The sequence below is a fragment of the Nyctibius grandis genome, chromosome 8 (genome assembly GCF_013368605.1).
Source record: "Nyctibius grandis isolate bNycGra1 chromosome 8, bNycGra1.pri, whole genome shotgun sequence".
Classification (NCBI taxonomy): domain Eukaryota; kingdom Metazoa; phylum Chordata; class Aves; order Nyctibiiformes; family Nyctibiidae; genus Nyctibius; species Nyctibius grandis.
This window is the reverse complement of record NC_090665.1, coordinates 1464529-1488891: the sequence shown is the minus strand read 5'-3', so window position 1 is coordinate 1488891 and position 24363 is coordinate 1464529. Positions and strand designations below refer to the sequence as shown.

Here is a 24363-nt window from a genome sequence, read left to right as displayed (position 1 = left end):
CCCCACCAACCCTCTTCATCCGAGTCCCAAACTGGCCAGAGGCCTTTGATGGGGGAACTACTGAACACAAAAGCCACCAGAACATTGACCCTTACTCAAAACCTTTGTCTCTGAAGTAAATCTCAAGCCTCAGTTCTGCAGGAACTCCAGAGCCCAGCGTAAAGACCCGAAGACCCTCGGGATGGACCCGAGGCAAGGCAGGAGATTAAGCAGCTTTTAGAAGGAGACAAACCCAGCTCCACTTCAGCACCAGCCCCAACCCCTCCCTCCACAGCCCACCGTACCTTTCCAAAGCCGTCTCTTGGGGAGGCAACCTACAGCCAGGCCCAGCTCCTCGGTGATGCACGTCCCAGCTGGCAGCTCCCATCCCACCATACCAACATCTCCTCCTCCAACACCAGCCCCCTCAGATCTGAGCTCTCCCCTGCGCTGCCAAGAGCCCCAGAGGAGACTGGGAGTTAACTGGAACCAGCTGCTCAGATCTTCCCCTCCTCTCACCTACCAGCTGGTTCCATCTACCACAGGTGACGAGGAGCCAGTGGCACAGAAACAAGCAGGGGTGTTGGTGGGAGTAAATCTCTCCCATGGCAAAACGCATTTTTATTAGGTCCCAGAAAGTGGAGGCCAAGCAGGTTCCCACAAAAGCGCAGCTCCAGGCTCAGCTGAGCCGCAGAGCACCGAGGCTGAAGGTCCCTTCCCACCCCAGAGACCCACCAGAGCTGCTCCTGTCCTGGGCCAGCGCTCCCGGGCCACCCCTGCGCTGTTATAGTGAGGTGGGAACGCTTTGTGAGGACCCTAACGAGGACGGGGCATCTCGGGTACATCTACCTTGGGCTGCTTGAGGGGGACAATGCTAAAGCATCACAGTTGATCTCACTGGGCTATGCACTATGTCACATAACTCAGAGCTTGTCACGCTGGCCAGCCTGTCACAGCTGCGGGGAGGTGGCAGGGACCCGCCAGTGCCACCACCCACCCCAAGCCAGCTGCAAACATCAGCCACTACTTTCTTTTCCACACTAAAGGCACTGAAGAGCCCTGAGTCCAGCACAGCCATCTGGAAAAAAAACCCCAAAATACCCAGATTAAATGAGGATTGTGTTGACAATTATTTTAATGGAGCAAGAAGTTTTAAATTCATTTAATATCAGCCTCATTAAGTGACATTAACACAAATTTTCATCCTTGATCAAATTTAAAACCTCATCAAAACCAGGTTTGGGGTTTCTTTTCCCAGAAATCCCTTCTCCTCTAACAGGGTTGTCTTGGCAGCGACGGGGCTGGTGGCACGTGCCCGGCTGCGCACGGGGTCGATGGCACAGACCTGCTGGCTCTCGGCAGCGGCCCTGGTGACCTTCCCATCCCCACCACAGCGGCAAATATGATAAACTGGGTGTCCCAGGAGCTGCTGGGAGGCCACCCAGGTTTAAACCACACTAACCTCCTCCTAATTTGACTTAGGGCTGATTTTAGAACACGATGGATTTATTTGCATTGTCCTGTTTAATAATCCAAAGTAGGAGCAGGACGTTAGCTCTGTAATCTCTCCCAATCTTTCTGAAATACAGTAATAAAACACAGTTGGGAGAATCTCTTATTTAATATACTCGGGATGAAAACGATCTGGTTCTGATTATCTAGGAACGGCCAGAGATCAGGGCACAAGCACTTTTCTAGCCCCTCTAACATACACAGAACACAACCAAAATTACACACACACACACGTTTTTAACCATGAATATTTACTAACATAAATAAACAGTGTTTTATAACAAAAGGCACAGATTTCCAACTATAAACAATGGAAAAATATTTACAATTTGCACATACATCATCAAACAGCAAGTGCACGATTGGTCACTTCAGATCTTCTTTTCTACACTTTGAGATTTAGTTCCTTCCAAGCAAGTAATTTAATCACTTCTGCAACGTCCACGTTGTTTTTTTTTCCACAAAAACTGCTGCCAACGCCAGGTTAGAGCGTTTATCAGAATGAATAATTTAGCAGCACAGGTTTTCAAATGGAGACGGTGTTGCTAACTTCTTCATATTGGATAATAAAATACGGGTAGCTCTGATCATCATTAAAAATGACAAATATCTGAGGCTCGAAGTAGTTGTCCACACAGGAGTCGTAGAGGTCGCTGGTGATGCTGCCGGGGTTCACCGGCGGCGGTCTCCTCATGGTGTGGTTGCCCACCGTGTACCTGCCCGTCAGCACTTTGGCCAGGAACATGTAATGCACCCCCCTGGGTGACCTTTTGGAGAAGTTATGGGAGTAGCTGGCCTTCCTGGCGAAGTAACTGCCCTGCCCGAACATGGTGGCGTGCTTCCCGCAGACGCGCGGGTCGAAGTTGTGCTTGCAGATCCCGTCCACCACGTCCTGGGAGGTGCCGTGGAACAAATGCCTTTCGTTCATGATCCTGTCGAGCCCAGTCATTTTTTTGGACATATATTCCTTTTTCCTGGAAGAGAAAACGGAAAGTGAAGGTGAGTTATTCAGTGCAGACCTGCAAGGGAATGCAGCTTTCACTGCTCTTGGAGTATCAGCATTGTCCTCTGGCAGAGCAGAGCTGAAGAGGAGATATGAAAACATCTCTGTATGGATTTCACTTTCAAATAAAGCTCTTGTGTGAAGTATATTTTTGAAAGGTCCTGAGCTGGTACTGCTGGAGGCAGAGCTCTCCACCTGCACAGCGGCAAGGCAAAGCAGCTTGAGAAGTGTCCACTTATCTTTGCCTGTGTTTCACCCTGGACACGGAAGGAAATCCTCCTCATGGTGAAAACACGGGCTGTGCAAGAACTAAATCCTGCTACAGCTTCAGAAGAGGCCACAGAGAGGAATTCCTGAGACAAAGGGTGGGCGAAGATGCTCTAGACCAGCGTGAACACTGTCAGCAAGTCAGCCTGTGCTCACACAGAGACTTGGAGTCGTCCCTCGACTTCTCCTGAGATTCTGCATTTCTTGGGAAGGGAAAATCCACAGATCTCCTTTCCTCTCAGTTCCCAAGTGCTCACTAGTGGCTACCTTCAACGGAGAGATCGTGGGATGAAAGCAATGCCTCCTGACTGGGCTTGAAAGGGAACTCAAAGGTTTTTCAAGCAGATATCCTAGACTTATTTCCAAGTTTCTGTGAAGTTACATATTAAACCTCTCAAACAGGAAATTTCAGGATACTTTCCAGATAAAGTTGTTCAACTGAAGATGTTCCTTCAGAAAATCTGGAGCTTATGTGTTCTACTTAATGATCAATATCTATTTTGCAGCCCAAATTACACATTTTAAGGTATTTTTCCACTATTGTAAAGGAACAGTATTTGTGTTATCTTACCTTTTATATTTCTCCCAAAGAAACTGATTCTGCACTCTCAGAATTTTCAATATTTTATATTTGGTCTCTGGCACAGTCTTGTGAAACAGGTTATAAATGGTTCTGTAGCTTTTATCTTCCTTCAGAACAGGCACTTGGATGAAGTCCTGAGCTGGATCCATACTGATCCAGGTTTCAGGATAGAAGTTTGGAGAGGTAACGGCCGTCGGAGATAAGACGTGGGAGGAAGCTGGTCCAGCTGATGCAGAGGGTACTGGAGAGCTGCCACCCAAGGTCCTGGTTGGGGAAGGAGAAGAAGTCTGTGCTTTAACAGTCACAAACAAGAGCTTCGAATCACGTTGATTTCATCACCAACGTGTTAAGCAATCACAGAATCACAGAATCAACCAGGTTGGAAGAGCCCTCTGGGATCATCGAGTCCAACCATTGCCCTGACACCACCATGGCAACTAGACCAGGGCACTAAGTGCCATGTCCAGTCTCTTCTTAAACCCCTCCAGAGATGGTGACTCCACCACCTCCCTGGGCAGCCCCTTCCAATGGCTAATGACCCTTGCTGAGAAGAAATGCTTCCTAATGTCCAACCTGACCCTCCCCTGGCCAAGCTTGAGGCTGTGTCCTCTTGTCCTATCGCTGGTTGCCTGGGAGAAGAGGCCGACTCCCACTTTACTACAACCTCCCTTCAGGTAGTTGTAGACTGCACTAAGGTCACCTCTGAGCCTCCTCTTCTCCAGGTTAAACAACCCCAGTTGCTGCTCTTCACTTCTGTAACAATTCACATCTCTACTGCTTGTTTGCAACAAACACACCAGCTATTTCTGCTGCTTTAATAACTCCCCCATCCTCACAAACGAGTGACAAAATCTTGACTTCCAGGGACGCTGTTCCACGTCAGGAAATCTTCCTGCTCGGTGGTGTTTGGGGTGGGGTTATACACTGCAGACAGGCAGAACACTAGAATTATTTTGTATGTTGGCTATAAACTAGGAGTGATTTTAACATGCAGAATAAGATGAATAATGTGGCAACGTTTAACCTAATTTCCTTAGAATACAAGGAGTGGAAACATCCACTGGCTTGTGCAGTATGAATAATGAATAACCCCAACTAATAACATTTTACAGGCAAAACCTGCCGCTGTTCCACTGCGTTCTGCAGAAGAGGAGACGCTGCGTTCTCAGTACCAGCCCGCATCCCGCTGAGGAAGGCGCTCTCCCTTTCATTTGCACAGGCCAGATGTAGATTTGCATTTACAGTTGCTGATTTCCATGCGACAGAGCAGCCCCTCCTCTGGGGAATGCTGCCAGGGGCGAAGGAGGGGAGCTGCTGCCTGGCAGGAGAGCGGCACGGACGCCAGGAAAAGAGCAGACACCAGTAAAATCCAGTTAAGGACACCAGCTGCGGTGTGGCAAGACTTTGCTCTTAACAAATACCTGCACCTCTGTGCAACTTTTCACACTCTTGAAGCTGCTAAATTTAGATGAAGAGTGTGGCATTTGTGGCTTCTGCTCACCTGATTATCATCTGCACAAACCAGCCTTGCTGGGCTGAATGGTCCTTACTGGTGGTTCTCCCCTCTTACGTCAAGGCCGATGCTTTGAACACGTACAGCTTGCAGGTTCAGGCTCTGGTTTTCACACCCTAAGCACACAGCTCTTCAGCTCCTGCAAGCTGCTGAGGTTGCCTTTCAGCTGCAAGAACTACCTCAAAATTTCACCAGGTGAGGATTTTACCCAAGTATTTTTATAGGAGAAGCTGCTCGTGGCTCCAGGACCAACCAGCAATGAATGCAAACTCCGAAGTAGGCAGCTCTTGTCAGGAAGAGCTACGAAGCCAGGGGTACCCACTGCCTGGCTCGAAAGACCCAAGGTAAATGTTGTCTCTGAACCTCACAGACGACCTTAAATTAAACTTCATTAAACTAATGTTCATTAAACTTTAAAGTTCATGAAATTTCTCAGGTCACTTGTGTTCTGAGAACACATCACTGCCAAAGCACAAGGAGAAAACCTGTTCTGGCTAGGCAGAAATGGGACAAGTGAATCCTTTGTGTGTTTGTCTTGGGTAGGCCAAGGTTTGACACCACGCAAGGCCAGATCCTGCCTCCCTGCAGACACGCAACTGCATAACTGCGACTTCTGCTCCCAGCCGACCTGTTCTCCAGGCACACCGAAACCCAGAGCCGCTGCGGACTGTCCCAGCCAACCAGCCATAGGACAAGAGGACACAGCCTCAAGCTTGGCCAGGGGAGGTTCAGGTTGGACATTAGGAAGCATTTCTTCTCAGCAAGGGTCATTAGCCATTGGAAGGGGCTGCCCAGGGAGGTGGTGGAGTCACCATCTCTGGAGGGGTTTAAGAGAAGACTGGACATGGCACTTAGTGCCCTGGTCTAGTTGCCATGGGGGTGTCAGGGCAACGGTTGGACTCAATGAGCCCAGAGGGCTCTTCCAACCTCATTGATTCTGTGATTCTCTGTGATTCTGTCTGCCTGCTCCTCTCTGCAGAGCCAACATAATCACCCAGCTAAGGAAGAATTCTGCTGCCCTTCACATCTCACCTACAGAAATGTGAATTCAGGTTGGCTTTCAGAATATTTAATGCCAGGGATATATGAGCCTGAACGGACTGTGGGTGATTTTTTGTGTGACCCAGAAATAATTTAACATGATTTTCTGATTGCAGGCTGAGCTTTTCAGGTCTAGGAAAAAACTTGGGGGGGAAAAAAAGGTCTATTTTAAAATTGATACATTCGATTTGGATCCGAGACAGTGAACTGTACCACTCACACCTCAGAGCAGACATACTCTTTAAGAAGTGTTCACGTGGCTTTGCCCTGCTGTTCAAAGCTAAAAGGAGACCTCACTTGATTTGCATGGATTTGACTCAGCTCACAGTTCTTCTCACTGGTTATTAATAGTTTAACAGAAACCCAGAAGACGGATTTTTCTAAGAATGATTCTGCCATATTACAGTGTGCATTTGGTTTTTTTTTTCCTCCTAAAGGCAGTGGGTAAAATATATCCCTGCAGAACCTCATTCACCCACACTTGGACTGGAATCACAGAAGATCACACAGAATGGTTAAGGGTTGGAAGGGCCCTCTGGAGATCATCCAGCCCAACCCCTGCCCAAGCAGGGTCACCCAGAGCACGCTGCACAGGGTCGTGTCCAGGTGGGTTTGAATATCTCCAGAGAAGGAGACTCCCCCCCTCCCTGGGCAGCCTGTGCCAGGGCTCTGCCACCCTCACAGTAAAGAAGTTCCTCCTCATGTTCAGATGGAACTTCCCATGTTTCAGCTTGTGCCCATTGCCCCTTGTCCTGTCACTGGGCACCACTGCAAAGAGTCTGGCCCCATCCCCTTGACACCCACCCCTAAGGTATCTGTAAGTGTTGATAAGATCCCCCTCAGTCTGCTCTTCTCCAGCTGAACAGCCCCAGCTCCCTCAGCCTCTCCTCATAAGAGAGATGCTCCAGTCCTCTGACCATCTTTGTACCCCTCCACTGGACTCTCTCCAGTAATTCCTTGTCTTTCTTGAACTGGGGGGCCCAGAACTGCCCACAGTTACTCCAGATGTGGCCTCAGCAGGGCTGTGTAGACGGGCAGGAGAACCTCCCTTGGCCTGTTGGCCACACTCTTCCTAATGCTTGGAAGACCAAGCACAGATTAACAGTAAGTTATGGATTAAAGAGTAAGACATCAGACACAATAAAAACACTGCAATCCCTCGGTGTACTTTGTTTGTTTCTTCTGACTAGTGTGAATTATTTGTAAGCGTTTATTATATAAGGGAAGCCATTAAAAAGTCAATGTTTGTGAACCACTATCACCCACTTCCCACAGTTCCTATTCGAGTTCTTTCCCAACTTTATAACAGATTTAAGCAGGTAGGAGGAGAGGGAAATAAACAAATCTCAGGTAGCGTTGTGTGGGAAGTGGAGGTAAATACCGACTTCTTCAGGACAGCTCCCATAAATATTTAACATGCTCTTTTATTCCTTGCTAAGAATTGGTAGATTTTTAAGTCAGTGTTACAAGGTCTTTAGATAAAGAAAATAAGAATGAGGTTTACTGCAGAACAACAGAAATTTCAGAGCTTATAGGTTTGGTAGCTGGCATGAATAGTTATGCTCAAGGCCGCGTGAGCGTAGAACCCTCAAGGTTCTAAATTGGTTCTAAATTGGTTCTAAATTGGTTCTAAATTCCCACTAATTTTAGTGGGAATTGCATGATTTTAGCATATCTCAAAATTGTAGACTTACACTGCAGTAAAATGGTAGCAGAACATCAGGAGAATACCCCAAATCCTTATTTTTCATTAAGATGGGAATCAGAATTGCTGTAACCACAAAGTCCACACTTGGTCTTTTTACCCACAGAGAATCACAGAATCAATCAGGTTGGAAGAGCCCTCTGGGATCATCGAGTCCAACCATTGCCCTGACACCACCATGGCAACTAGACCAGGGCACTAAGTGCCATCTCCAGTCTTGTCTTAAACCCCTCCAGAGATGGTGACTCCACCACCTCCCTGGGCAGCCCCTTCCAATGGCTAATGACCCTTGCTGAGAAGAAATGCTTCCTAATGTCCAACCTGAACCTCCCCTGGCAAAGCTTGAGGCTGTGTCCTCTTGTCCTGTCGCTGGTTGCCTGGGAGAAGAGGCCAACTCCCACTTCACTACAACCTCCCTTCAGGTAGTTGTAGACCCACATCCTCCCAGTATCTCTTTAATAATTTGTCGTGTCCTTCCTGTAAAACCATATCTAAAAACATTTCTAACAACCCTGTTTTGAGGCCCTGACCAAACTCAGGTTCACCTCGCAATTAGACGCAGTAACGACTCTGCAAGCTAATGAGCATTCTCACCTACTGCCGCAGTTAAAGCTCCCCTGATTGGCCCCACGTGCCACGCTGCCAGCCAGACTAACGACTTCCACGCCTTTGCTCACAGGACAATATGTTCCCAACCACTGAACTCTGACAATAGTGTTTCCAGCTGTGCTGGTGAAATCACAAAAACGGCATTTTTATGAGTTGTAATCAAAAATTACTGCAGTGCAACACTTTCCTCACCCTGCCTTTGATGGGCAAGCGTGCTCGCCCCCAGTTGAGATGACAATAAAAACAAGGCGTGTTCCACTTGTGCTTGAGAATTAGAACATGTTTGTCAATGCTCAATTTTATGGGACTAAAAAAAGCTGGATAATCACAGACTGGTTTGGGTTGGAAGGGACCTTAAAGCCCATCTAGTCCCAACCCCCTGCCATGGGCAGGAACACCTTCCACCAGACCAGGTTGCTCCATGCCCCATCCAACCTGGCCTTGAACACTGCAAATACTTGGGCAAACCTCAAGTACATCTGTGCTTCTGATGTTCCGAGATCCACAAGGTACATAACAACCTTTACATAACAGAGCCCAGCAGTAAGGACCTCCTCAGATATTTATCTTGAAAAATGACAAGCAAGAGCTGCCAATATGACCGAGATTTTTCACAGAATCACAGAATCAACCAGGTTGGAAGAGCCCTCTGGGATCATCAAGTCCAACCGTTGCCCTGACACCACCATGGCAACTAGACCAGGGCACTAAGTGCCATGTCCAGGCTTTTCTTAAACCCCTCCAGAGATGGTGACTCCACCACCTCCCTGGGCAGCCCCTTCCAATGGCTAATGACCCTTGCTGAGAAGAAATGCTTCCTAATGTCCAACCTGAACCTCCCCTGGCCAAGCTTGAGGCTGTGTCCTCTTGTCCTATTGCTGGTTGCCTGGGAGAAGAGGCCGACTCCCACTGCGCTACAACCTCCCTTCAGGTAGTTGTAGACTGCACTAAGGTCACCTCTGAGCCTCCTCTTCTCCAGCCTAAACACCCCCAGCTCCCTCAGCCGTTCCTCGTAGGTCAGACCCTCCAGACCCTTCACCAGCTTGGTCGCCCTCCTCTGGACTCGCTCCAACACCTCAACATCTTTCTTGAATTTTTGTAGTATTTCTTCTGATTTTGCTACCCAGTGATGCCTATTTCCTTGCCTTAAGGAATACACTTCTCATGGACAGACCAACGTGGAGAACAAATGCAAAGTTTCCATTTTGCTGGGATACGTACTGTAAGAACGGCATCAGCACAACGCAGGAGCGCAGAAGGGGTCTCCTCTTGATTTCTCTTCTGAAACACGCGTTCTGCTGGAACCCATCCTTGATGTTTAAGATATACTGGTTATGCCAGGTGACAAACCGAACCTCCTTCAGGCCCCAGCAGCTGGCTTCTTCTATCAACCTTACAACAGGCTGTTTCAAGAAAATGAAAACAAAACCACACACATAATAAATTACACGCTTAAAAATTAATATTTTGGCCAGAGCCCTCAAAGAATCCCTCTCTCTACTCCCTTCCCCTGCTCTGAGGCACAAGTACACTGAAAAATGTTCCGTCACCTGTTTGTAAGATCTGTCAACAAGGCAGGTTTCACAACCCCCCTACGGAATTGGTGCTGGTGCTGTTGTATTTTCACATGTCAAATGTTATTCCCAATATCTAAGCTCAAACTCCCTTGCCACAAATTACTTACTTGTTGTCTTTGCTTGCTGAATGTGAAAAGCAGAAGTCTGCTGTAGAACAATCTTCTATACTAACATATTTTCATATTTTATTTTCTACACTAGAGAAACTCAGTTCTTTTAACTCCTCCTCTCAGGGAACACCCTAAACTTCTTATTATTTGTGCTGCATAAATCATTAGTGAACAGATTTAAACTGGACATTTAGGAGAAGGTCCCTAAGGAGGGGGGCTGGCAGCCGTGGGACCACCCAACTGAGCAGTGCAGGTGCAGCCTACGAGAGAGCAAAGGGCTGGATCCAGTGTCTCCAAAGGGCTGGATCCAGTGACTCCAGAGGCTCACACCCTGCCTTGTGATGGTTTTGGGGACAGGCAAATAAAAACTGCAAAGCTAAATGGCCGTGGTGGTAAAAAGGCTGCGGAAAGCTGTCTCCCGTGTCTCAAAACCTGATTTCTAGGGATTAAAAAGGACTTTTTTGGTACTGACATGGGTCATTTTGCTCTCAAATTTGACATTTTGGTCAGCCTCCGTGCCTGATGTTGTCAGGGACAATTCAAGGTGCAGTCCAACCAGGAGAGCTGTCCTTTCATTGCTTTTTCAGTCCAACACTGACCTTCTTCATTATCTTCCTCAACAGTAACTCTACAAAACTTTCCGGAATGTTCAAAAAGCAAACAGACTAAAAATGTATATCTCATTTATTGTACATGCTGTACACACACTTTTGGGTTACCCCAAAGCAGGATTCTGGAACGTGTTAGATACCTCCGAGTATTCCCTCCAGCCAAAGTGGTCCCTGCAGAAGTATTTCCAGACCGTGTAGTAGTTGGAGCTGGAGCTGGGGCAGGAAGGTGTGGACAGCCGCCGCATTTGGTCAAACTCAACAGTTTCATATAATTTCATGACGTTTAAATCCACCCAAAACTCATGTCCCCTGCAAAGAACAAGAAGAACAAAGAATTCTCATCTTTTGTAATCCATTAAAAAGCTCACTGAGAGACAACAAAGCAGTCAGAGCTACAGCCAGCATGCTCCTCCTTGGAGATACCCTCGGTGTGGCTGTGCTCATGTCACACAACCCCATGAACACAAGGATGTCCCATGAGCTTGAGGTGGGCACAACACAGAGACAAGTGCTGTGAGGGCAAATGAACTCTCCAAAAGTCTCTGTCGACAATGGTGGAAAAAACATAGAATCTCACAATCAATGAGGTTGGAAGAGCCCTCTGGGATCATCGAGTCCAACCATTGCCCTGACACCACCATGGCAACTAGACCAGGGCACTAAGGGCCATGTCCAGTCTTGTCTTAAACCCCTCCAGAGATGGTGACTCCACCACCTCCCTGGGCAGCCCCTTCCAATGGCTAATGACCCTTGCTGAGAAGAAATGCTTCCTAATGTCCAACCTGAACCTCCCCTGGCCAAGCTTGAGACTGTGTCCTCTTGTCCTATCGCTGGTTGCCTGGGAGAAGAGACCGACTCCCACTGCGCTACAACCTCCCTTCAGGTAGTTGTAGACTGCACTAAGGTCACCTCTGAGCCTCCTCTTGTCCAGGTTAAACATCCCCAGCTCCCTCAGCCGTTCCTTGTAGGTCAGACCCTCCAGACCCTTCACCAGCTTGGTCGCCCTCCTCTGCACTCGCTCCAACACCTCAACATCTCTCTTGCAGTGTGGGGCCCAGAACTGGACACAGGATTCAAGGTGCGGCCTCACCAGTGCCCAGTACAGAGGGACGAAAAACATGGTCTTCAGCACAGAAGGACAAAAAACCCCAACCCAGCAGCCTTCCCAGTGCACTGGTATTTGTTCAGTGTGCATGAACGGTACCAAAATCAATATACACATCCTTGACATTTTGAGCATACTAAGCAAATACGTCCCACAACCATATTTGATGAAGCAGCCACATACTATTCAAAGGTTATTCTTGTGAAAGTCAGTGCTTCAGGGAAGAAAAGAAAACATTAATGGCTCCAGATGAGGAGCATCTGCTGCCAATCCCCCGGAGAGTTCGAGTATCTTTCATCACGTGCAGCAGAAGAGAACCAGCATAATATGAAAAGGAAACATGATCTCACAATTTTGGAGCCTACGCTGAGGAATACTGGCCTTTTTTGAGGAGCTCTGTTGCTGCTGCAACAATCAACACTAATATGCAACTGCATGTAAAGGGGCTGGCGCTTTCCAAAGGGCCTAACAACAACAGAGGGCTACGGCGTAAGAACCAGAGCATGCACTTCATCTAAAGGAGGACATCAAAGTGCAGATCCTCTACACTTCCAAAGTCACGCTTATTGTAGTGGAGTGGGAGTCGGCCTCTTCTCCCAGGCAACTAGCGATAGAACAAGAGGACACAGCCTCAAGCTTGGCCAGGGGAGGGTCAGGTTGGACATTAGGAAGCATTTCTTCTCAGCAAGGGTCATTAGCCATTGGAAGGGGCTGCCCAGGGAGGTGGTGGAGTCACCATCTCTGGAGGGGTTCAAGAAAAGACTGGACATGGCACTTAGTGCCATGGTCTAGCTGCCATGGTGGTGTCAGGGCAATGGTTGGACTCGATGAGCCCAGAGGGCTCTTCCAACCTGATTGATTCTGGGATTCTGTGTGCTGGGGAATGCCTCAGCAAACAGCTTCTGACGCTGCTTCATTAGTATTAAGAGAGAGACATCCAATTAAAGAAAATCCTCAAGTAAAGCACGGAGTTCTAAAGCTCAGCTGAGCATTAGACAATCACTCGTTTATTGGCAATCTTAAGAAACGCATAGAAACTGAAAGAAATGACAGTCATAGGCATTCCCTATGGAAGCAACTTTTAGAACTTGGATTAACATATTTCCAAAATAATGCTGTTTACATAATTAGTTTTCTACTTTTATAATCTCTTTACAAGTTGTCAGCTTACTCCTATTCATTAACAGTTACTAAGCTTTGGCAACCGGAAAGGCAGCTTTTGAGACTCTGTAAAATATTTTCTTTGAATTCTTCACAGTAAACATAAATCAAGCTGATACTTGAAATCACAGAATCAACCAGGTTGGAAGAGCCCTCTGGGATCATCGAGTCCAACCGTTGCCCTGACACCACCATGGCAACTAGACCAGGGCACTAAGGGCCATGTCCAGGCTTTTCTTAAACCCCTCCAGAGATGGTGACTCCACCACCTCCCTGGGCAGCCCCTTCCAATGGCTAACGACCCTTGCTGAGAAGAAATGCTTCCTAATGGCCAACCTGAACCTCCCCTGGCCAAGCTTGAGGCTGTGTCCTCTTGTCCTATCGCTGGTTGCCTGGGAGAAGAGGCCGACTCCCACCCCGCTACAACCTCCTTTCAGGTAGTTGTAGATCAAATCAAATGCCTTAAAAATGCAACTCCATGAGCTACTTTTTAAAATTCTTTGGACACAACAATCATTTTTTGCAACTCCACCAGCACCCCCAGACCAAGCCCCAGCCAGCACGAGCTTTGTCCCATTCACTTTGGGACATTCACCATGGGCAGCTGTCCCTGCCACCACAGACCTGCCGGCAGCAGGGTCGGCTCCAGCCAGCTTTCTTCCCCTTTACACCGAGAACTTACTACCGAAAAGGAACATCTTCCCAGTTCCCTGCACGTGGTTCTCTAAAAACTGTCGTAGAACCACAATAATTAAGATGTAAACTTTGTCAGGACGACACTATCGCCCCAAATCCATAGAAGGTTTAACAGTGTGTTCCCTACTTGCGTCAAAATCATTATGGTTGGAATAAGAGTACAGGAGGAAACCAGCTCTTCTGCGTAGGAGGTGTATCCTAACAACCCGGGTCTTCCCATCCAAGCTGCCCCCGCGGCTCACAAAGAGAAACGTCAGCTACAAGTGATAGGAGACACATCTAGGCAGAAGGAAAACCAGCACTGAGCAAAATAAATGACCAGTACGAAGGGACTGAAAGTAAATGTAGGGCTTAAAAAAAATAGACATGCTTTCTGGAGTGAAAAAACTAGTATCAGATCACCCCACCTTCCTGGTATGTATTCATTTTGTTCCATAACAACGAGCTACAATCTACTTTATTTGAAAACAATGTGTGAAATCATGAGGAAAGCATCTCTCTGAAACACCAAGCTGTGTTATTGTTTATACGACTTGCAGGCAGCACCATAAGGATAATTTTTTGAGTTAATTTCTTCATGAATATATTATTAATGCTGCTTTAGGGACGTGTGCTTTTTCTTATCAAAATTACCTTACAATTCTGAATTTCAGTGCTAATAAAGCCATCATTTTTGAGGAAAGCGTGTTTAGTGATTGATGTTTATATTGTCCTTCTGGAGTGAGGAGTTGGACTCGCTGTTTTGGGGTTACGTTGCACCTCCAAATCCAAGTCCTGAATCAAGACTCCAGATAGTGTGCTGCGTATGCTATGAAACAAAGACCCAGAAACATATTTCTCAGTACAAAACCTCACAATTTGAACATTCATTCTCACTTTGATCTCTCTTCAAGTTAATTCCGTAACACAGTTCTCCCTACTCCAAAGATCTGCGACCCCCAAGAAAGTGCAAAGAACTGGAAAACCTTTTCTTTATGAGCAAATTATTTTGAAGGTGGTAAAACCCAGAGGATTTTTTAATTTTATTATCACTTTGTATGTTGCATGTGTTATAGTGAAAACTGATAATGAAAAAATGTTTCTATGCTAAAGCAGTGCAAAGCAAAGAGAACCTGAAAATCAACACACACTCTAAACACGATAAAGATTATCCACTGGCACAGTGAGCTCTCTTAAAAGCAATCATGTACAGGTTAATACCCTAAAAAGTTAAAGGTCTGTAAAATTTTGAAGACTGGAAAACAAATTCCACAGGCACTTGAAACATGGCTGGCTTCCGATACAGAATCAAACAGGTTGGAAGAGCCCTCTGGGATCACTGAGTCCAACCATCACCCTGACACCACCATGGCAACTAGACCAGGGCACTAAGTGCCATGTCCAGGCTTTTCTTAAACCCCTCCAGAGATGGTGACTCCACCACCTCCCTGGGCAGCCCCTTCCAATGGCTAATGACCCTTGCTGAGAAGAAATGCTTCCTAATGTCCAACCTGACCCTCCCCTGGCCAAGCTTGAGGCTGTGTCCTCTTGTCCTATCGCTGGTTGCCTGGGAGAAGAGGCCGACTCCCACTGCACTACACCCTCCCTTCAGGTAGTTGTAGACTGCACTAAGGTCACCTCTGAGCCTCCTCTTCTCCAGGCTAAACACCCCCAGCTCCCTCAGCCGTTCCTCATAGGTCAGACCCTCCAGACCCTTCACCAGCTTGGTCGCCCTCCTCTGGACTCGCTCCAACACCTCAACATCTCTCTTGAAGTGCGGGGCCCACAACTGGACACAGGATTCAAGATGCGGCCTCACCAGTGCCGAGTACAGAGGGACGATCCCTTCCCCAGACCGGCTGGCCACACTATTCCTAACAGAGGCCAGGATGCCATTGGCCTTCTTGGCCACCTGGGCACACTGCTGGCTCATGTTCAGCCGGCTGGCGATCAGCACCCCCAGGGCTCTTTCTAACCACTCTTACACACGTGACCTGGGCATTTCTGATACGGGCCCACCTGTGTTAGAACAGTCTCCAACAGCCACGCAGGGCTCTGTGCAAAGCAAGCGGAATCACAGCAATGCAACGGGGGGCCCTGTGGGAGGAAAAATATTTTTCGAGATGAACACAGCATGAGACTGCTTTTCCTCATGCTTTTATTGCAGAGCAAGCAGGTCTTCGGGATGAACTCCTAAAACTCCGGGTTGACCGTGCATCTGTGAATGCAGCTTACAGAAAATAGCTTCTCTGAAAGCGAAACGTTTTTCTGCGAAACCTGTATAGATCGTGCCAAATTATTTCTCAGTACTGAAAAATGTAATGCTTGTCTGCTGTTTGGGATGTTTTACATTGTTGTAGCTCGCTGCTTCTGCCTCTTCTTTACCAGACTCCCCTCCCCTGGAAGCAACTGAGGACAGGATGATCATCGCTCGTTGACTCACGCTGACAAATCGCCGCAACAAGGACCAAGGCATCAAGCCCCAAAACAGCTGATTTACCACCCACCCCTGCAAACATCCTACTTGAAAGCCTGGGTATGACACAACACAGAGTGTTCTTGTTTCCCATTCCCAAAGAGAACTGCTCGGTCTGCCTGACTGCAAAGGTCACGGCATTCGGTGCGTGCCCGTGCCGGAGAGCAGAGCAGAGAAGAGCAGAGAAGAGCAGAGCTCAGCTCCCCTGCTCCCGCACACCCAGCACTGGCCTTCACCTCACTTAATCCAAATCCACCCCTCTCCAGCTAACGCTGGGGACACCAGCTCTGTGCACTTGCTACCTGGGTTTACTTACAGTTTCTCTCAGCTCAGAACCCCCAAAAGCTCTCTGAAATTATTTCTTGAAGAAAAAACATGGTCGAGATGTTTCTTGGCATGGCATCCTCTATCCATTCCCCTTAGCTGTGAACAGGGAAAGGTTCAGCAGTTTCAGGTGTAACACAGCAGAATTTTCCTGAAACTCAAACTTCTGTTAAATTAGGGATGCTTTAAAAATGGTATTTTTATTTCTGAAGTTGGTAAAGTGTTTAGAATGCTACTTCCCATTAATTTAAACAGAAAATTAAGTGACCAAAATATCTAAACACCCCAAAAACTACACAAGTGTTTCATTTTTCCCCTGAATACTCCAACTGAAAACTTTTAAATTCCACACACGTTTTCTACCTAACAATAAATCACCTGGAATAACACTGTGTTATTTTATACAGCTGAGAATTTTAGCCAAATGCTTTTATTTAAGCAACTGCGTCTGAAAAACACACTATGTGCCCAAAAGCCTACCTGCTTCATTTTTTTTTTCCCCTAATTATAACTTTGGGAATAAGGAAAGATACTAATTCCCCAAAAACCTTGAGTCACATAAAATATATATTACTCCAATGCTTATTTATATTCTTTAACTGAGTATTTATCTATTCATAAATATCAACTTTTCCAAATTATAACATTTACTGGCATTTAAGCATTGAAATCCTAAAATATATTTAGCAAACTTGTTTAATAACAGCTCTTCAGTTAAAGCACTTCTGCTGGTATCAAAAAGCCTATTACCAGCTTACATAAGGCCAAGCCATGAGAAAAAATGAATTGTGATTAGAGCAAGTAATTGAGTGATTACATTCCTGCCTTCAGCTTCAAGACACCAGTGATGAAAGCAAAGGTGACAACTGTACCTCCCAACTGCCCGAGGCCTAAATATAGGTGAAAGACCCCAAATTTAGGGTTCAAGAACAGAAAGAACATGAGATGCTCAAGGTTATGGCTGATGTGTTCTTTAGCATCACATCACAGAACCACAGAATCAATGAGGTTGGAAGAGCCCTCTGGGATCATCGAGTCCAACCATTGCCCTGACACCACCATGGCAACTAGACCAGGGCACTAAGTGCCATGTCCAGTCTTGTCTTAAACCCCTCCAGAGATGGTGACTCCACCACCTCCCTGGGCAGCCCCTTCCAATGGCTAATGACCCTTGCTGAGAAGAAATGCTTCCTCATGTCCAACCTGAACCTCCCCTGGCCAAGCTTGAGGCTGTGTCCTCTTGTCCTAGCGCTGGTTGCCTGGGAGAAGAGGCCGACTCCCACTGCGCTACAACCTCCCTTCAGGTAGTTGTAGACTGCACTAAGGTCACCTCTGAGCCTCCTCTTCTCCAGGTTGAACACCCCCAGCTCCCTCATCAGTTCCTCAGAGGTCAGACCCTCCAGACCCTTCACCAGCTTGGTCGCCCTCCTCTGGACTCGCTCCAACACCTCAACATCTCTCTTGAAGTGCAGGGCCCAGAACTGGACACAGGATTCAAGGTGCGGCCTCACCAGTGCCCAGTACAGAGGGACGATCTCTTCCCCAGACCGGCTGGCTACACTAGTCCTAAGAGAGGCCAGGATGCCATTGGCCTTCTTGGCCACCTGGGCACACTGCTGGCTCATGTTCAGCTGGCTGTCCATCAGCACCCCCAGGTCTCTTTCCACCAGGCCGCTTTCTAACCACTCTTCCCCCAGCCTGTAGCGCTGCAGGGGGTTGTTGTGGCCCAAGTGTAAGACCCAGCACTTGTTCTTGTTGAACCTCATGCCGTTGGTCTCGGCCCATCTATCCAACCTGTCCAGATCCCTCCGTTGGGCCTTCCTACCCTCCAGCAGATCGACACTCACTTTATCTTCACACAGTATAATGATTTACTACTCCTGAGGTACAGTGTACACTATCTAAAGTAAAGGGTACCCTCCATAACATATAGATTAAGGCTGACATATAGATTAGGAGAGGGAAAAACCAAGGACAAACCAGCAAGGCACACATCGCCCTGTCTGTGCCCTGCAGTGAGCACGAGAGAACACGTAACACACCACGGGTACGTGACTGCACGGCCAGCTGCACCTGCAGGAGAGGCTCACGTGCAACGGCCACGAAACCCTCGCTACTACGACGACAGAGGCAGAACAAATACACACAAAACCTGCAATTAAATTCCTTTCTTGTGTGCTGGGGTGAAACAGACCCACCCCAACACTTCCCCTGCACCACCTCCGAAAGGCGAGCTCCATGAACAGGGTCCATCGCTCTTGGTCCTTTCCTTGGGCAGGTTGTGTTAAAGAAAAGGACAATTTTGTAGTTAATGCAATTAAAAAAAAAAATCTAGTGTTGTTATTCATGGACTTTGAAGTCTCTATCTGGAAATATCAGTCAGGAGAAGAGTGGGAAGGAGATGATGAAGGCTAAAGTCTGTCAGACGTTTGGGAAAGCAGGAAATGTATTCAAATACCTTGGTGGGGCAAAGTGCTACTCCCACTGCACATCACGCAGCAGGAACAGCCTCCGGTACAGCCTGAAACCAGTAACAGCAACAACACTTTTTCTACAGAAAAATTTATTACAGCTCTCTGCCAACACCACAAAACTTTGCCTCGTCTTGCTTCTGAGGTAGAAAATGACTATCCTCACTTTCCCCTGGAAAAGACAGACACAGGGAGAGACTAAAATAGCTTCTCCCATGTCCCCCAGACAATCTGCCACAGAGGTGGGAACAGAGGCTTCTTAAGAACTGCTCTTCACCCACTAACCAAATTAGGGTCTCTATTTGCAAAATAAAGCAGTTCAATGGGATTATTTGCACTGAAAGAACAAGTGCATTGAACCCTCTTAAGAGTACAGCACACAAACCCAAATTTGGTGGTGTACAACAGCACGGTTCAAAATAAAACTCCACCAGTGCTCCCAACAGCAGAGACTGGTTCCCCGAGGAAGCTGCATTGTCTGTACCCTAACTACAAAAAATAACACAAAGGCATAATCCCTTCAGGACACTGAACTGAGCAGGTACCTCTACTAGCAAGTTACAACACTGAAGTCTTTCTTCAGAGGACTGTAGCCTGCTAAAATAAGGCTATCTGGGCTCACTCTTCCTTGCATTCTTCTGAAGAACTTCAGTCTAAAGTGTGAATCTTCTGTGCTCTTCCCTTTCAGTAAGACAAATGTTTGCTAGATGTTATGTACAAATAGATGACTAGGAGAAATATTTTGTAAGTAAGTGCTCTGAAAACGCATGTGGTTTCGAACTCCTCCTGAGTTCAGTTATAAGTCATGAGTCTTACCGCAAACAGGGTTCAGAAAAAAAAAGAAACCTGGCGATCAACAAAGGTCTGTACAGGAAATGAAACTCGGTTCCCATCAGAACAGCTGTGGTACAAAGCAAGGCTGAGAGTCAAACACCACTTAGACGATGAAACTGTTGATTTTCTCTCTATGACTAACCCAGTTCCTCTCTGCGATGGCAACAACCTGAAAGCTGCTCAGGGGAACAAACGAGCTTAAAAGATCCAAACAGGTACGCAAACCTTTTGTACTCAAGGCTGAAAGATTAGTCAAACCGAACGCAGCAACTGTAGGAGGTGCAAGTCAGGCATTTGCACTTTCTGGTGACCCCAAATCGTCAGTATTTCATCTTATTTGTAGCAAACAGTTGTTTGAAGTTGCAGGCTGCAGTCCAGCTTTGGGCGAGGGACCACGTGTTTGAACTCCACTGTATGAAACCCAACTTCACTTGAAGTACATCCTCTTCAGATCTTCCTTTTTAAGCAGAGGCACTGGCAGTTTCAAATAGGAACATCAGATCTTGGACAACAGCAGCCAAGGTTTGCTCCCATCAAAACCAACACAGATTCTGTAGGAAGTAACAGTAAGGAAGGGCCCAGGTGACGCTCCCGAAGGGACAGTCTTCAAACAGCTCTTCACAATACAGCAATAAAAATGTTGCCAAATCCCAGTTATATATAAGGAGCGTGGAAGGAAAACAGGAACCTGCCCTCACCGAAGCAACACTCTGCACCAGGGCAAAGGTTTTCCTGCCTTTACAGTGACTGGGGGTGCTTGAAAAGTAACATTCTGTAATTTTCACAGTGAGAGGGTCTAGCCTGACTCACCTATTTGTAAATCTGATGTAACTGTTAGGATATTGGTCCAGATAGAGATACAGCTTAGATGAAAGTCTGGCCGCAGAGCTCTTCTGGCATGGGTGGGGAGAAGCTGTCTCACACACACAGATACCATCTCTGGATCAGGCAGCCGTGGAGGCACGACTGCTGGAAGGTAAGAGACTGTACTGAGAAGGTTTGTGCTGTTCTGCTCTTCCCAAGGAACCCGCTGTTGGCCACTTCTGAACATGAGGCACTGGGTTAAAGTGGTCCTTTGGTGTGCAGCGCTGTCAAGTTCTAGAAGTCTGCAGGAATGAGGATGTCAAACACGTTCAGACCTCCCAAGGATTACTGCATGCACCATATTTCATAATTCAAACCCAAGTTACACCTCCTATTTGCAGTAGAGGATAAACATGGATGTCCTTGTAGGCAGATTGCTGGTTTCAAAGGTCTCCTCCCCACACCGGATGAGGCTATGTTCTGCAGAGAGTTTTGTTTGTTAGTTTTAATTTTCATATCACTTCATGCTCCAGAGACAGCACAAGCACAGCTCTGAGTGGCAAGAGAGCTGAGGCAGGACAGGGTTTTCACATCACGAGAGAGGCATTTGCTTTCACAAAGCTGCAACACAAACACTTTCTAAAGCACTTGGATGGAGTCTAAAGTCCCATTTTTCAAAAATGTTCTGCACAGACATGCCTGCTGCTTTTTTGTTTTTTTAAGAATTCTATCCACTTTCAGGACTTAAAACACCTCTGAGACATGATAAATAATGAAACTGCATCAATTTCATCAATGCTTTCCATCATACGCTCTTATACAAGGCTAACACCAGTGACCACCAGCTCTGGATGTTTCAGTTTCTGAATGTTCCACCCAGCGTTTCACATCACACCCTCCACGTGCAGCTCCCAAAAAAGGGCTCCTTTATACACTGGACTTCAAGTGCCAAATTTTGCAATTATTACTCAGCTCAAAGCCCCACCGATTTCAACAAATACATGCACCAACTAGGAAGGAACTTCACAATCACTGCCCTTGCTGAGCAAATAATTGTAACAGACTCTTTCTGTTCCTCATCCTTACCCAAACGGGCAGGCAGACAATGCCACCACGCTGGGCCTCCTGGATCACCTGTCAGCAGCTCTTCTGAGCAATCTGTTTCACCACTTATAAATCTTTGTTTCAGAAAGGGCTGGTTTATTACCATAAGTACGCAGGGAACAGCCTGACCTCAACCTGAAGCCAGGTGACAGCTGTTTCCAAAACCATAATCTGTTTATTGACGTGAAACAAGAAAAGGGATCTACGGGTGATTGCTGATTCCTGAGGCAGCTCAACGTAACACTTGTAACTTCCCTGCATTTGTACAGCTAGAAGCTAATTAGGTTTTTATTTCATATGGAAATGATACTATAAAGTGGAGCGAACAGGAATTCATTGGAGCGTACTATTATAAAGCACAAGGCAAACACTTCTAAAATCACTTCACATGCTTTTCATTTAGAGTCTCTGCCTCGCATTCCTTCTAGCAAGGAATTAAAAGAAGTTCAAAACCATTCAGCTGTGTACATTCAAGCAACACCACACACCAAATCGCCAGGCACAGTGAATTTCAGCTGTTTTCTCATCTCCGGTGTTATCAATAACACATGAGTTCCCTCACACACTGTGGCAGCTGTGCAGATCAGAAAGATAACTTCCTAAATTTAACTACTGAATTGGTCAGACATGCAGAAGTCCCTGAAAGACTGAAACGCTTCTGCTGTGCTCTATACGATCGTACAGACATATTCTAACAGCACCAGGGAAACAAGTTATCCCACGAACACACGCACAAAGGAAAACTAGTTTCCTTTACATTTATTTTTGCCCTTTCCGTCCCAGGTGCCTCTCCATGCGCAGTGATAACCCCACTGGGGAACACACACTCTACTGTGACTTCGTCTAAGCAGTGTGCAAGTCTACTGAGTAACTACTCAACTGCTCCCAGGCAGAATGTGCACCACTGAAGGTCTGCCTGCCTTTCCCCAACTGGAGCCATGCATTCTGGCCTTCCTCTTCTAGCTAGGAGGAGCCAGTTCATAAAACTTACAGAAATTACAGGGAAAAAAAAAAAATCAAAACAACTATGAGAAGGTGTTGTTTCACCTGAGTTAGGCTACGCCAGGGCACACGCAGTTGAGCAGACGCTGCAGTTCCCATGGCACACGGGGCTGTCTCTGTGCCAAGAGGAGAGGTGGAATTTTCAGCTAAAGAGGGGAAACTGGTGGGTCAGGAGCTGCAGAGCTGTTTTAAACAAATCCTGGTGTAATCAGTAAGGATGTTGCTTATTTTGAAAAGCAACATATGCATGACTGGACAGGTGTGCGTGTGGGGAAAGCCTGCTCAGCTCCGCAGCCAAGTATTTCCCCTGACTAAAGAGCATCTTAAAATATCCCAGCTTGGGTACTCTCTTGCTGGAAAGCAGGACTTGGCATTGTTCTCTCAAATACTTAGCTGCAGGCTGGAACTCCTCCAGGGCCTCTCCTCACATGTATGAAGAAAACCGAGTGCTTCGAAGTATTTTAACCTGCTTAAGCTCCTATTCCCCCATTTGTTTAGAGAGCTTGGTATTCAGCTCTAAATACTTGATAGATTTAAAGCAAAAATATAAACAACTTATGATAAAGTTTTATATTCAGTTTGAGGCCAAACTGCAATGAGTATCTGAGGCAGTCGTATTACAAAGTAACTACACAAGGTTTACCACTTCTCCTACTTCAAGATCACGTTCCCTTAGGTGAAAGACGACAACTGAATGTGTATTTTACATTACTCATCTCAATAACATTGAGACAAAGAAAGATCTATATAAATAGCTACTTGAAGAACATCATATTTGAATTTAGAGCTTATTCTCTACTTGAGCCAATAGCCCAAGACTTTCTCAAACAGCCCAGCTTTCTTGGAGCAGCACACAACTGCAACGTTACGCACGCAGGCTGTAATGATTACTTACTACGCCACATAAACTGTGTTTAAAACAAAGGAAAATAAACAACTACCACCCACTGGTTGTCAGGGTGGCTTCTGCACGGCCTTTCTTGGACATGCAAACTGCTGAAGAGACACTTCCTCGTTGTATGCAATCTGTATAGATAGGCCTGCAAAGCTAGTCTGACCACAAGAGATTAATAGCTTTAGCCAAATAATGCGGTAACCATGTGAACCGTGAGCTGTTCTAGCATGTTTGCGAGCCTCTCGGCAAGGTTCAGCACGCTGCTATCTGCATCTTGTTGCCAGGAGACACAACATCGCCCAGGAACATAAGGGAAGGCAGGTTGCAGTGACCACCAGTGAACTCCATGGAGAGTCACTCCGAGTCCAAGCAGTCCACAGCGAAAGGTTTAGTGGGTTCTTCTGATACAAGATGATGTTGCACACGAAGAAACTGGTGACAATACGTAGTAAAACATTTATCCCCCACTTCAAAATCTAATTGAAAACCATGTTAAGTCTAAGTTTTGATGTGTATCACATTCAATGTTTGAAATGAGAAGCTCTAGCCTTAAAGTTTCGCTCCTAGGTTCTCACTGACACTTATCTCCAAACATGAAGCTCTTCCAAGGGATGAAATAAATACAAGAGTTACAGAAACCACCAGTATGTCATTCCGCAGTAAGCAGGTATTGTAAATTTACAACAGTCATCCAACCTTGCACTGGGGCATGATTTTGTAGCACTGACTGAAGCAAAGATCTTCACAACATCTTTCAAGAGAACAAGAGTAGAGGCTATAGAAATATCACAGAATCAACCAGGTTGGAAGAGCCCTCTGGGATCATCGAGTCCAACCATTGCCCTGACACCACCATGGCAACTAGACCAGGGCACTAAGTGCCATGGCCAGGCTTTGCTTAAACCCCTCCAGAGATGGTGACTCCACCACCTCCCTGGGCAGCCCCTTCCAATGGCTAATGACCCTTGCTGAGAAGAAATGCTTCCTAATGTCCAACCTGAA

The 24363-nt window shown here is 46.6% G+C and overlaps 1 protein-coding gene across 2 annotated transcripts in view; it reads right to left on the bottom strand.

The window, feature by feature from the left end:
- Nucleotides 1-1725: 1725 nt before the first annotated feature.
- Nucleotides 1726-24363, bottom strand: part of TIPARP (TCDD inducible poly(ADP-ribose) polymerase) — a 41177-nt gene continuing 18539 nt past the window's right edge. For both annotated transcript variants that reach the window (XM_068406556.1, XM_068406555.1), the window contains 4 exons: nt 10651-10819; nt 9434-9615; nt 3333-3608; nt 1726-2465 (listed from right to left, as the gene is read on the bottom strand). In XM_068406556.1, coding sequence (XP_068262657.1) covers nt 2018-2465; nt 3333-3608; nt 9434-9615; nt 10651-10819 — 1075 coding nt within the window. In that variant the 3' untranslated portion in view covers nt 1726-2017. The remainder of the gene's footprint in view (nt 2466-3332; nt 3609-9433; nt 9616-10650; nt 10820-24363) is intronic.